This window comes from Rattus norvegicus, chromosome 11, assembly GCF_021556685.1.
Source record: "Rattus norvegicus strain SHRSP/BbbUtx chromosome 11, alternate assembly SHRSP_T2T, whole genome shotgun sequence".
Taxonomy (NCBI): domain Eukaryota; kingdom Metazoa; phylum Chordata; class Mammalia; order Rodentia; family Muridae; genus Rattus; species Rattus norvegicus.
Genome location: NC_141544.1, coordinates 58,263,484 through 58,276,687, shown reverse-complemented (window position 1 = coordinate 58,276,687; position 13,204 = coordinate 58,263,484). Strand labels below are relative to the sequence as shown.

General features: G+C 38.7%; 1 protein-coding gene across 5 annotated transcripts in view; it reads left to right on the top strand.

Moving 5' to 3' along the window:
- Senp7 (SUMO specific peptidase 7) overlaps window positions 1-13,204 on the top strand; it is a 140,352-nt gene that overhangs the window by 1,534 nt on the left and 125,614 nt on the right. For 4 of the 5 annotated variants that reach the window (XM_087575867.1, XM_087575866.1, XM_087575865.1 and 1 more), the window contains exons 2-3: window positions 5,114-5,166; window positions 12,595-12,693. In XM_087575867.1, the coding sequence (XP_087431993.1) occupies window positions 5,114-5,166; window positions 12,595-12,693 (152 nt within the window). 5 annotated transcript variants of the gene reach the window in all.

Below are 13,204 nucleotides of genomic sequence, written 5' to 3'. Positions count from 1 at the left end.
ACCGTGCCTAGCTTTTCCCCCTTGAGTATTTTTAAGATACTAGCTGCTCTTTGCCTTTGAAATTATATTTATGCAAGACATAAAGGTGTTTTTGTATGCATGTCTCCACAGATGAGTTTTTGTTTTCCTATTCCTGCTCCCTGGGGTCAAGCAAAATTGACATACTAGAAAAATCCAGTATTTAGTATCATTTGAGAGTTTTTAAATGTAGAGCTTTAGGCATAATCATAATCTCAGTTTAAGATGCACAGTTTCTTCTTAATAAACATGTTTCATCTTGGTTCACTACATTTACCTATGTTAGTGTGTTATATCAAGATATAAGATATATCAAGGCTTTTCTTTCCATTGGCAAAATCTTTCCCCTTTGCCTGGTTATAGTCACTTATTATAGTTTATTTGATGGATATACTTTTAAAATATTTTATTTATTTATTATATATTATGATTACATTGTCGCTATCTTCAGACACACCAGAAGAGGGCATCAGATCTCATTTCAGATGGTTGTGAGCCACCATGTGGTTGCTGGGATTTGAACTCAGGACCTTGGGAAGAGCAGTTGGTGCTCTTAACCACTGAGCCATCTCTCCAGCCCAATGTATATACTTTTAGAAAAAAAAACATTGAGAATAAAAAATGGCTAATCTGAAAACACACAGGTATTTATGTTAGCGATACCTCTAGGAAAGATCTTTTGGAATGAGTTTTGAGATTAAGACCTCAAATTCATAAAAGTAATCATGTCATTAGAGAATTTTTTCTCATGACTCTCCTTTAGAAATGGCCTTTCTGCAGAATAATGTGTTATCAGATCCATTCAGAAATCTACTGTTTTCTAGCTTTTTACCCCAATATACCTATAGTATATAATGTGAACACTAAAGAACTTGCTTAATAGTATATTTAATTTTTCATATGTATATTAACAGAAATGTACTGTCCTGCACTTGTTTTGTAGAACAGGCTGGTCTCAAACTCAGAGATCTGCCTGCCTTTGCCTCTTGGGTTCTCAGAATAAAGGCATGTGCCACCATTCCCTTCTTAAAATATTTTCATTTTGATTTATATTTTTTATTTTGTGTCTATGAGCATTTTTCCTGCATGTCCACATGTGTGCCATGTGTGTTCCTGGTGCCTGTGGTGACCAGGAGAGGATGTCAGATCCTTTGGAACTGGACTGAGAGTTGTGAGCTGCCATGTTGGTGTTGGGAATCACCTGAGAGTCATATACTCGTCAAAACCAGCGGTCCAACACTCTGTCTTCCTGTTCATGTACTGACAGACTCAGCTCAGTCTGAGATCTTGTCTGCAAGTGTCTGAAGATGACATTAGTGGACTGCACCTTCTACACCCTTGGCCTGACAAACTTTAATTCTTTCAAGTGACTTACTATTTTTGATTATGGATTAAACTGGGATTTAAGAGTCATAAGCATCTGTTATAAAAAACTAGTGTTAGAAACAGGGTCAGAATTAAGCATCTGGTCTCTAAATACAACATCTATAGCATTCATGTCCTTTATTACCATTTTGTGTTAATTATCCCTACTTTGGGAAAAAAATTACATGGCTAAAAAATAACTAGTTTAAAACCAAAGATCAAAAATACCTTCAGGATTTCTAAATTCTCTGTGTGCTCTTGTGTATTGTGGCTCACGAAGAAAGTGGCTTTCAAGAGAGTGTACCAGAGAGGGGGTGAAGGGAGGAGAGGAAAGGGAGAAACTGATATAATTCTATTTCAATTAAAAACATAAACAGAAAGAAAGAAATTGGCTGTGAGGACTGATAAGATGGTTCATTGGGCAAAGGTGCCTCCTGCTGAAACTGACACAAGAATTCACTTGGTACTGAGAGAGAGACAGAGACAGAGACAGACAGAGAGACACAGACCACTCCTGAGCATTGTCCTCTGACCTCTACATGAGTACTGCAATATGTATGACTCCCCCAGACGCCAATAAACAAATGAAAATGTAGCCGAATGCTTCCTGATTTCTTCTGCAGTTCCATCTTGAGGGATTAGTGTCCCATGATACATTTTTCTAACATGCATCAGTTGGTCCAGGTGATACCTGTTTTGCAGTATTAGAAGTATAATGTGACTTGGACCAGCAAGTTGTTCTTCAGTGACCAGGTCCTAAGGGCGTAACCCTTAGGGGATGGAAGGATAAGATAGGAAAGCAGGGATCGGAAGGTCTTGAGCAAGCTGTTTCTTATGCCAAGAAAGTTTATCAAGAAGTACAGCATTTTATATACAGCTTGCAGGGGAAAATGTCACAGAGTCAGCAGAAAACTGTCACATAATGGGACAGTCTGTCTGCAAGAAGATAAACAAATTTTCACAAAGAGATCCCAAGATATCTCAAGTGCATCACAGACCACTGGCTTTGGGAGGGAAAAGTTGGGTTCTCAGTGTCTGGAAAACAGCAGCTCCTCCAAGTCCCTGGCCATACTGGCCTTGCTAAGTATATACCTGTTCCAGACAAGGGACTGAGCTCCTTCTCTCTATGGTGAATCTGCATTATTTTCCCAGACGATACTTAAGGAAGTTGAAGTGAGTGGAATTGTCCATAAAAAGTATAAAGGGGACTGGAGAGATGGTTCAGCGGTTAAGAGCACTGGCTGCTCTTTCAGAGGTCCTGAGTTCAATTCCCAGCAACCACATGGTGGCTCACAACCATCTGTAATGGAATATGATGCCCTCTTCTGGTGTGTCTGAAGATAACAACAGTGTACTCACATACATAAATTAAATAAAAATCTTAAAAAAAAAAAGTATAAAGGGTTAGGTATGGTGGCAACATGTCTTTAATCCCAGTCCCACCGTGTAACTTCAAAGCCAGCCTGGTCTATATAGCAAGCTCTAGGCCAGCTACGCCTACATTAGAGAGAAACCCTGTATCAAAAAAACAAAAGCAAAAAACCCCAAAAACAAAACCACAAAACAAAACAAAACAAAACAAAACAAAACAAAAAAAACCCAAACAACAAAAGAACCCCAAACAAAACAAGGTCAGATGATTTGAAAATGGAGAGAATAGACACTGGCAAGCTATTAGGTAGGTGGACTAACAGTAGGTTTAGGAAGAGAGGGGGCGATGGTAGTATTTCACAGGAAGTCCTGTGAGAGATTTGCCAGTAGAGGTTACTTTTCGTGGTGAATGCGGTCTGATAGCAACAGAAGGCAGATTTCAAGAAGCTGAAGGAACTAAGTGATGGGAGGAAGTAGGCCACAGGAATAAGCTGAGAAGGTGAGAGGAGGGAATGTTACACAAGTTGGAGTAGGGGAACAGGGTTAGAAAAGACTATGAAGACTGATTGGCAAGGGACTAGGAAAGGTCAGTGGAGAGGAAGATGGTTAATGATATATCAGGTAAGCTATAGTTGAGAGGGTGAGGTGCTAGAAGAGGGGGATGGAGTAGATTTGATGACATGGGGAAAGTGGGGATGAAGACAAGTATACAGTTTGAGAAGTTAATATTGCAGTCATGGCTTGCTGTGAAATAGGCGAGGTATTAGAAAAATGGAGTTTTCAATTCTGAGCTCAGGAATAGGAGGTTCTGTTGGGGTGAATAAAAGACATAATTTTGGAGTTTTAAAACGTGAGTTTGCAGTGGTCGGGGTTACTAAAGTTGATATGAACCCAGTGATAGTAAGCAGTAGGAGGAAGTGCTCAGAGAAAGATTAGTTTAGTTTAACTTAGGGTAAAGTAACGTGACAGGATGTGGAGTCAAGGAAAGTGCTCAGGGCCAAGAACAGCATTTAGAACGAGAGGTTTTTATTTCAGAAGTTGGGTGAAGCTGGGTGTGTGGCACACATTTAATCCCAGCACCTGGGAGGCAGAGGTAGGTGGACCTAAGTTCAATGTACAACACCATCCATGAAAGACTAGTGTAGCTGTATGTTTTATAGCCGTAGCACTGTAATGGACAGAGACGGAAGGATCATGGCCCATTGGTTGCTGGCCTTCAGGGTCCAATGAGAGACCTCATCTCAAATAAGGCAGCCGGTGATAAATCAGGACACCTGATGTCCTCTGTTTTCCCTGAATACTCAGAGATGCATGCAACTTGCACTCGTGCCTGTATACACCCTACATGTTCATTACATACATGTACTTAAACATAAAAACAAACAATTGCTTCTCCATCATTTATTGACAGATTCTTTTCTTGCTGAATTGCAGTAATATGCCACAAGTAGATGACTTGGTGTTATGTGTATACATGTGTATGTGTATGCAGTTTTTATTGTGAAATCAGTTGTATAATTTGGTAGGTTACAGTTACTTTTTTGAACAGGTTCTTACCATTAGCTCTGGCTGTCCCGGAACTTGGTATGTAGACCACCAGGCTGGCCTTGAAACCACTGAGACTCACCTGTCCCTTCCTCCTGAGTGCTAGGATTAAAGGCATGCTCCACCATGCGCAGATTGTGGGTAAAAATTGCTAAGAAATCTTGGCTTGTGTCTGATTTGTTCAGTATTGTTCATACTCATTGCTTAGCTCGTTAGACCTGATATGAGTGGCACACGATAGCTATTAAGCAAATGTTTCCTGATTGAATGAGAGAATTCATACAAGTAGAACCCACAGGAAGTCTGAAAAATGTTGATGAGTAAAGAGTTAAAGTGTTTCTGTTTATGTAGCAGTGGCACACGAGAGAGAGAGAGAGAGAGAGAGAGAGAGAGAGAGAGAGAGAGAGAGAGAGAGAAGAAGAGAGAGAGGAGAGAAGGGGGAGGGCAGGAGAGAGGGAGAGAGGAGAGAGAGAATGCTGCCAACTTCTAGATAATCTCACCTCTGTTCCTTATCACGAGAACTTGCCCAATCATCTGCTTCTACCACGGGTATGACATTTTTATTAGGAAATTTCTGTTTAGTTCTTCTAAATTGTCCTCATACTGGAGACATTTGTGATGGTCTGTTATACTGACACGTGACAGACTTTTTCGTCTTTAGGCATAGCCTCTTCAGGGTCTACAAAATATATCAGTGTATTATAAGCATAATAAGCAATTTTAAATAAGGGATAGATACAAAAAGACCCCATTCATTAAATTATGTTATTTAGATAATAAGTGGTGATTTTTATTATGTCTTTCATTTTTGTAGAGATTGTTACAGAGGGAAAAAGGAAAAAGTCATCACCTGCTGATTTACAGAAGGTATGTGTTCACGTGTTTATGGTCTTTGAAGTTACTGATACCAGTACCACTGTGCTATTTTCTTTTTAGTATAATTCAAATACACTGTAAAACTTCGACCAGTGTTTTAGGGAAAACCCCATGTCTAATTAACTGAGGGTTGAACATGGAGCTCTTTCTGGGACTTGACTTAAGTTATTACATGGTAATCAGTATGCCTCCTAGTGCTCATTTTAGATTTTTTTTTTTCTTTTCTTTTTTTCGGACCTGGGGACCGAACCCAGGGCCTTGCGCTTCCTAGGCAAGCGCTCTACCACTGAGCTAAATCCCCAACCCCTTCATTTTAGATTTTTATATAAAGCTTAGTTCAGTGCTTCTTTGGTAAATGAATAGCATGTCTCATGTTCATTTATTAATAATTTAGAGTTAGAAGATTTATATTCATGATATATGCCAAAAATGATACCTGGGCTATGCTCTGGTTTCTGTTTAATTAGTGTAGGTTTTTAACTAACTAAGTTTTGTGTGTATGGTTATTTTGCCTGTATGTATGTCTGTGTATCACAAACATGATTGGTGTCTGTGGAGGCTAAAAGATGGTATTGGACCCCTTGGGACTAGAGTTACAGATGGTTGTGACTGACTCACCATGTGGGTGCGGGCAATTGAACTTGAGTTCGCTGCTGGTGATCTTAACCTGTGAGCCAATTCTCCGGACCCTATGTTTTATTTTCTTTTTTCATTTTTAGTTTCTTTTTATTTCATGAGCATTGGTATTTTGTCTGCATGCATGTCTGTGTGAAGGTGTTGGGTCCTCTGGAATAGGAGTTACAGACATGTGTGAGCTGCCATATAGGTGTTGGGAATTGAACCCGGGTCCTCCGAATGAGTAGGCAGTGCTTTAGCCACTGAGCCCTCTCTCCAGCCCTGTGCTTCGTTTTCTTGAAACAGTGTTTCATGTCGCATACGGTAGCTTCGAGTTCACTGTATAGCTGAGAATGATTCTTCTGTTCTCCCTCCCAAGTACTAGGATCACAGGATATCAGAATGTACCATTAAAAAATTATTAACTTGGGGGCTGGGGATTTAGCTCAGTGGTAGAGTGCTTACCTAGGAAGCGCAAGGCCCTGGGTTCGGTCCCCAGCTCCGAAAAAAAGAACCAAAAAAAAAAAAAATTATTAACTTATTCTGTATAGGCCTAAACTAGCAAAAACAGTTACTAATTTCTACTTATATAACATGTTTTTAAAGTCATTCTTTTAAAAAAAGTGACTCCCCCAGCATTTTGTGATTTAAATGTAGGAATAGCCTGATTTACATAATAAGTATTAATTATTATTAGATAATTGTTTTGCTTTCACGCACTCTTTTATTCATGTATTATTATTATTATTATCATTATTTTTAGTATAGAATGGAGTTTATTCAGGGCATGAGGAGGGGAGTTGAGAGGGTAGTAGGGGCAGAGAAAGGGAGAGGAGAGGAGAAGAGACCAGCCATGAACCATGAGCATGTGGAGAGAGGGGGGAGGGGAATGGGGAGAAAAGGGACAAAGCGGGAAGAGGGTAAGAGAGCAAGAGAGATCAAGAGCTATTACTTTTTTTTGAGACAGGGTTTTACTATGTAGCTCTGGCTGTTCTAGAACTCACTATGTAGACCAGGTTGTGTCAAACCCGCAGAGATCAGCTGCCTCCCAAGTGCTGGGATTAAAGGCACTCAGTACTATTTCTGGCTACATGTTTGGCTTTAATTTAGAACATTTTATATGTTAATGTAGTTGTAGCATTTGGCAGAGGAGGATGTTGGGAGGGGAATCAGTAGTGCCTTAGATGACCATGCAGAGAACATTGTTTTAGGTATTGGTTTTCATTGGTTGACTTAAAATTTGCAGGGGTTGTGTCTTTTTTTAAAATTTATTTTATTTCTATGAATACACTGTAGCTATCTTCAGACACACCAGAAGAGGGCATTGGCATTACAGATGGTTGTGAGCCACCTTGTGGTTGCTGGGAATTGAACTCAGGACTTCTGGAAGAGCAGCTGAGCCATCTTTCCAGACCTGGGGTGTGTCTTAGAGTTTTACTGCTATGAACAGACATCACAATCAAGGCAAGCCTTATAAAGAACAACATCTAATTGGGGCTGGCTTACAGGTTCAGAGGTCCATCATCATCAAGGTGGGAGAAGGGCAGCATCCAGGCAGGAATGGTGCAGGAGGAGCTGAGAGTTCTACATCTTCACTTGGAGGCTACTAGCAGAATAGTGGCTTCCAGGCAGCTAGGATGAGGGTCTTCTAGTCCACACCCACAGTGACGCACCTACTCCAACAAGACCACACCTTCTCGAACAGGGCCACTCCTAACAGTACCATTCCCTGGGCCAAACCAGACACAAACCATCACAGGGTGCTTTCTCCATTCAAAATCTTGGATTTAAATTAAGTTGGGCGAATAATTTTTTTTATATTACCAGATCAGAAACTGTCATAGTCAGTGATTCAGTTAGTTTTTCTGTTACTATATCAGGATATCTGAGAGTAGTGATTTGTAAAGAAAAGAAGTGTCGAGCCAGTGAGATGGCTCAATGAGTAAAAGAAAATAAATGTATTTTTTTCATGGTATTGGAGAGCCATTTACATTTGTTCATTTTCTCTCAGGTGCCTTGTTCAGTTTCAGCTCTTGACAGAAAGGAGAAGAGCAAACAGGCTGCAGATGAGCTTGAGAGAGAATAGGGGAGAGTTCCAGCAGTTATTTGTAATAACCTCTCTCTCTCTCTTTTATTTAATTGTCTACATCATCATTATCATTATTATCATTTTATTTTAGTTTTTTGGATAAGAGTCTCACTGTATATTCCTGACTGGCTTAGAATTCTCTATGTAGATTAGGCTGGCCTCAAATTCACAGAGATAGCCCCTGCCTCCCGAATGCTAGGATTAAAGTTAGTTGACACAGCACCTGAAGTTTAAGTCTAGTCTAGGAAATATATCCATAGTAATGAGTTAACAGTGTTGACAAATTCTCTTCCCTGAGTTCTTCTGCCTTTTCCTCCTTTGTCTTTCAACCATTTTCACAGTGTTGAGAATCGAGCACAGAGCTTTGAAAATGTTGAAGATGTATCCTGCCACTAAAGCCACACCCCTTTTCCATACTCTTCAGTATGACTTTTTAATATCCAGATAACTTGTGACTCATAAAAGTTACAGAAATAGGACAGAATTCCTGTGTACTATTTGTTCAGTTTATTCTGATATTAATATCTTATATAATAATAGTATGATTGTCAAAAAATAAGGAATTAGCCTTGATCTAATACTTTAACATACAGATCCATTCCAAAATTCTCCATTGTGTTTATTTGTTATACTTCTTAATTTCCTTGTCTGTCACATTTCTTTAGTATTGTTGCATTTATAGCCATGACACTTTGGACAAAAGCTAGATAATAATTTGTAGAATATTCCTCAAGATGAATGTGTGTGTGTGTGTGTGTGTGTGTGTGTGTTGTATCTGTCTGTCTTTGTCTATCTATGTCTATGTGTCTTTACTGTTGATGATGTCATCCTGATTGTGGGGTTAAGGCAGTATCTCTTGCGTACTCCCCTGTATGGTTACTCATTTCCTCCTTATCATTAGTAGGCATCATGGAAAAGACTGCAATAGTATTATATTTTTGCCTATTATTTTGCTATCTATTAGTGGATCTTGGTTGAATTATTTTGGCTATTTTCTATTTCCTTTATTGTCTTTTAAGTATAATTTGTATTTTCAGTAGTCCTTTTTCTTTCTTTCTTTTTTTTTTTTCTTGAGGCAGAGTTTCTTTCTGGCTACCCCCGGAACTCTTTGTAGATCAGGGTGGCCTCAAACTCACAGAAATCTGTGTGCCTTTGCCTCCTGAGTGCTAGGATTTTAGGTGTGCATCATCATGTTTGACCCCATCTTCATTTCTTTTTTTTTTTCTTTTCTTTTTTTTTTTTTTGGTTCTTTTTTTCGGAGCTGGGGACCGAACCCAGGGCCTTGCGCTTCCTAGGCAAGCGCTCTACCACTGAGCTAAATCCCCAACCCCCCATCTTCATTTCTTAATGGGAATTTTTCTGTGAAGGAGAGCTAGCCCTCTTCTTCCATTTATTTAAAATTGTCCTCAGACACTTATTTCATTGTGTTTATTATAATCTACTGTTGATGATTTTGTTGGTCAAAGTTTTCCAGTTTTGGCAATAGGGTATCTTTCAGATTGGGTCCTCTGTTCCTTTGTATGTATACATGTCTGTGTTTATATGTGTATTCATTTGTATGTGAGTGCATGTGCAGAGGGCATGTGTATGTATGCATGTGGAGGACAGCCTCAATCTTTCTTATCATTCTTTGGGCACTTCTCTCCCTCCCCACCTTCCCCCCCAATTTTGGCAGGATCTCTTGCTATCTTGGAATTTGAGAAGTAGGCAAGGTTAGCTGCTCAGTGAACCCCAGGGATTTGTGGATTTCCACCTCTTCAGTGCTAGGATTATAAGTGTGAGCTACTGTACATACATACATACATACATACATACATACATACATACATACATACACACACATGTTCTATGTGAATTTTTGGGATCGAAGTTTAGTTTCTGTGCTTTAAAAAAAAAGTAGTACATTGAATAGTCTATTTTCCCAGCCCTCCTGTAGTCTTTTGACATAGTGCAATTTTTTTTGAGTGCTTTGATTTTAGCATTATAAGATACGTTTCTGGCACTGCAGGATGTTAATTGTGTGAGCTAGCCTTTTGCTGTGCATACTTATTAGAGAAACAGTTTAAAGGAGGGAAATTTTATTTTGCCTTGTAGTTTCAGAGATTTTAGACATTGGTTTAGGCCACGACAAGGCAGAAACATTATGGAGGAAGGGCATGGTGGAGAAAAGCTGTTCACTTCAAGGTAAGCAGGAAGCCAAGAGAAGACAGAAGTGGCCCAGGGCAGGAGAGAGTGCGTCAAAGGCATGCATGCCCACAGTGTGCGTGCCCTCAGTGAGCGTGCCTGCAGTGAGCAGCTTCCTTACCGAGGCTTCACGTCTACATCTCTGTTTCCCAGGCGTCTCTTGAGATTCTTGAGCCCATCATTTAATTATGTTATGGGCAAAGTCAGCTCTCATGGTTTACATCTCTGGAAACACTCTCAGACACTCAGTGTGCTTCACTGATCTCGTGCAGTGCATGTGTCTTTCAGTCCAGTCTATATCAAGACTAGCTGCCACACTCGACTTACATTCTGTTTTCAAATTGAAGAGTTCTATCTAGGAAGCCAGGTCTAGGTGCACTGTAGACTTTGGCACTGCAGTGGTTACACTGGCTCCAGGTGTTCTCAATAGAAAGAACCAGAAAATACATACTCACCTGAACTTACTCCCCCATCTTTCTGTACAAATATTAATATAAGTCCACTGTTGAGAATTCAGACTCCAGTCAAATAGTTCTAGTCTTATTCTAGCTTTTTCTTTTCTCATTTTAATATTCTTGTCTATTAGCAATGCTATATTTTCTTTTTAAGATATTTATTAATTCTTTGAGAATTCTATGATGTCATAGACCTGCTCGTATTTAAAGGGAAGGAATATGATTTTGCTGTTCTAGGGCTGTTGGTATCACAATATAAGGTGACTATGTGTGGTGTGATCAGTGTTGATACTGAGTTCAAAATAGGACTATTTGTGAAAAATACAACATGTATAACCTGTGTACATGAGGGTCCATGGATTTGGACAGGCTGAAGCTCTTGTCTTACTTCTCTTATTTTCTAATTGAAAATATGAAGTGCTAGGCCTGGTGGAACCACCCTGTAATCCTTGCTCCTCAGGAAGCTGAGGCAGAAACATAGAGAATTTAATACCTGCCTGTGCTACAGAGTGAATTTAGTTTCTACTTAGGTAACTTGGTAAGACCTTCCTTCCAATTAATAAATTAACAAAAGGGGTAGAGGTACGGCTTAGTGGTAGAGTAATTGCATCTCATGGAGGAGGTCCTGGGTTTGATCCCCAACAGTATACAAAAATTAAATGATTTAAAGATTTTTTTCAAGTGAAAAATTATAAATAAATACATTTTGATACAGAAAAGCAATAAATAGGAAGTTACCAGTACTCAGGAAGATTAAATGTCCCTTAGCTAATGAAGCTAGTGATGTAAGAGTTGAGGTATACTTTCTTCAAATTCTTCTTGTTCTTCTGAATCAGGCTTCCCTACAGAAACACTTGTAGACTAAAGGTTATACTTGATATTTGTGCCTTTTTAAAGAGGAGTTAGTTGGCAATTGAGGCCAGGGCTGTGTTACATGCTAAGCAGGTTCTCTGCTACTAAGCTGGGGCTCCCTTCTAAATGATTAGTGTATGTATTTAATACTTAGTTATGTGTAAGTTTTAGGTAATTTAAGTTTTAAACAAATGACTCCTAACTTGTTATATTTCATGCATTCATTTTAAAATTTAGGTTATTGATATATATGTATATATATATGTGTGTGTGTGTGTGTGTGTGTGTGTGTGTGTGTGTGTCTCAGAGACACAAAAGTCATTAAGTGCTGGGTGTAGTGGACAGAGAAGCCTGTAATCCCATCACATGGGAGGCAGAGACAGGAGGATTGCCACAAGCTTGAGGCCAGCCTGGTCTGCTTGGTAAGTTGTAGGATAGCTGGGCAGTACAGAACGACCACTTCTAAGGAAAAAAGGACAAGAGAGAGGAAACGAATGACAGGACCCTCAGTCTAGGAGGAAGACAGCTGTATAGACAAATAAATAGCTATGATATGGTCTGAGCAGTATAAATAATTTAAAATAAATGTACTAGGCACTAACACACAAAGAAAAGATTGGCTTCAAATAAGGCCAAATATTATTCAGATAGGTCTCGAGTATTTCATAAAAATCAATGCAGAGAAGAGCAATCTAGGTTGAAGAACTAGTATGAACATATCTAGTCTCTTTATATAGTATACAAACATATCTAGATTATATATAGTGTATAAAAATATCTGTATAAAATAATGCAACATGTCTGAAGAAAGCTTAGCAACTCTATAAAGTTGAGTTGCCGAGGTTTAATCTGTGGGTGACGTGAACCAGCCCTGAATGTATGGAATTTTACTTATAAGTGACGAGTGCCATTGTTGTATTTTGTATGTCACAGCTATGAAAAGCTTTATGTTTTATATAACTGTAGCTTGCATTAGAAAGATTAGAAGGGGAAGAGATCAGGCTAGAGAACAGTATTTTGGAAGCTAGCATGATTCTTCATTTACCTATTTTATGATAATCAGAGGATAATTACAACTGTATTTAATTTCTTACAAATTAAGCATTTAATTTAAACCTTTAAAAACTATTAGAATATTTATGTAGAGTAATAGACAGTGCCTCTGTTAATTGATTCTTTTTTTTTATTTCAGTTACACTAATTACTTTCTCGTCCTGGTTTCAGATAACGAAGTTGTTAACTGTAAAGTCAGAGGATGTTCTTGCTCAGTCACCACTGCCCAAGCTCAGAGGCTCAGAATGCTGGGACTTCCCTTTGGAGGGGGTAAATCAACCTTTAAACTAAGTTGTATTTGAATTGTTTAAACTGTTTTATTATATAAATTTTTATTTTATTATGCATCCTTTTTAATTTTCTCTGTAATTAAAGATTTAATAATAGCTTATTTCTAATACATGTTAAAATAAAACTTGGAGATTAGAATCTTGGGTCTTCAGTTAAAATAGCATATGCATGGTTGACTTATGAAATTTAAATCTCATTATAAAATAAATAACTTTAAGGTCACTGAAATTTTAAGTTTAATAAAGTTATTTGTTCTTTCCTCATTTAAAAGATTGCTTATCTCTTAATTGGCACTATAGCTGCATTTCAAAATGTACTCTGGGAACTGGAAAGACGGCCTGATGGTCGAAAGCACTACTTATTCTAGAGGACTTGGGTTTAGTTCCCAGCACCCACGTGATGGCTTATAACTGCTCTCACTCCAGTTCCAGGGGATCTGATGCCCTCTTCTTACCTCTGCAAGCATCAGGCATGGTGCACAGACATACAT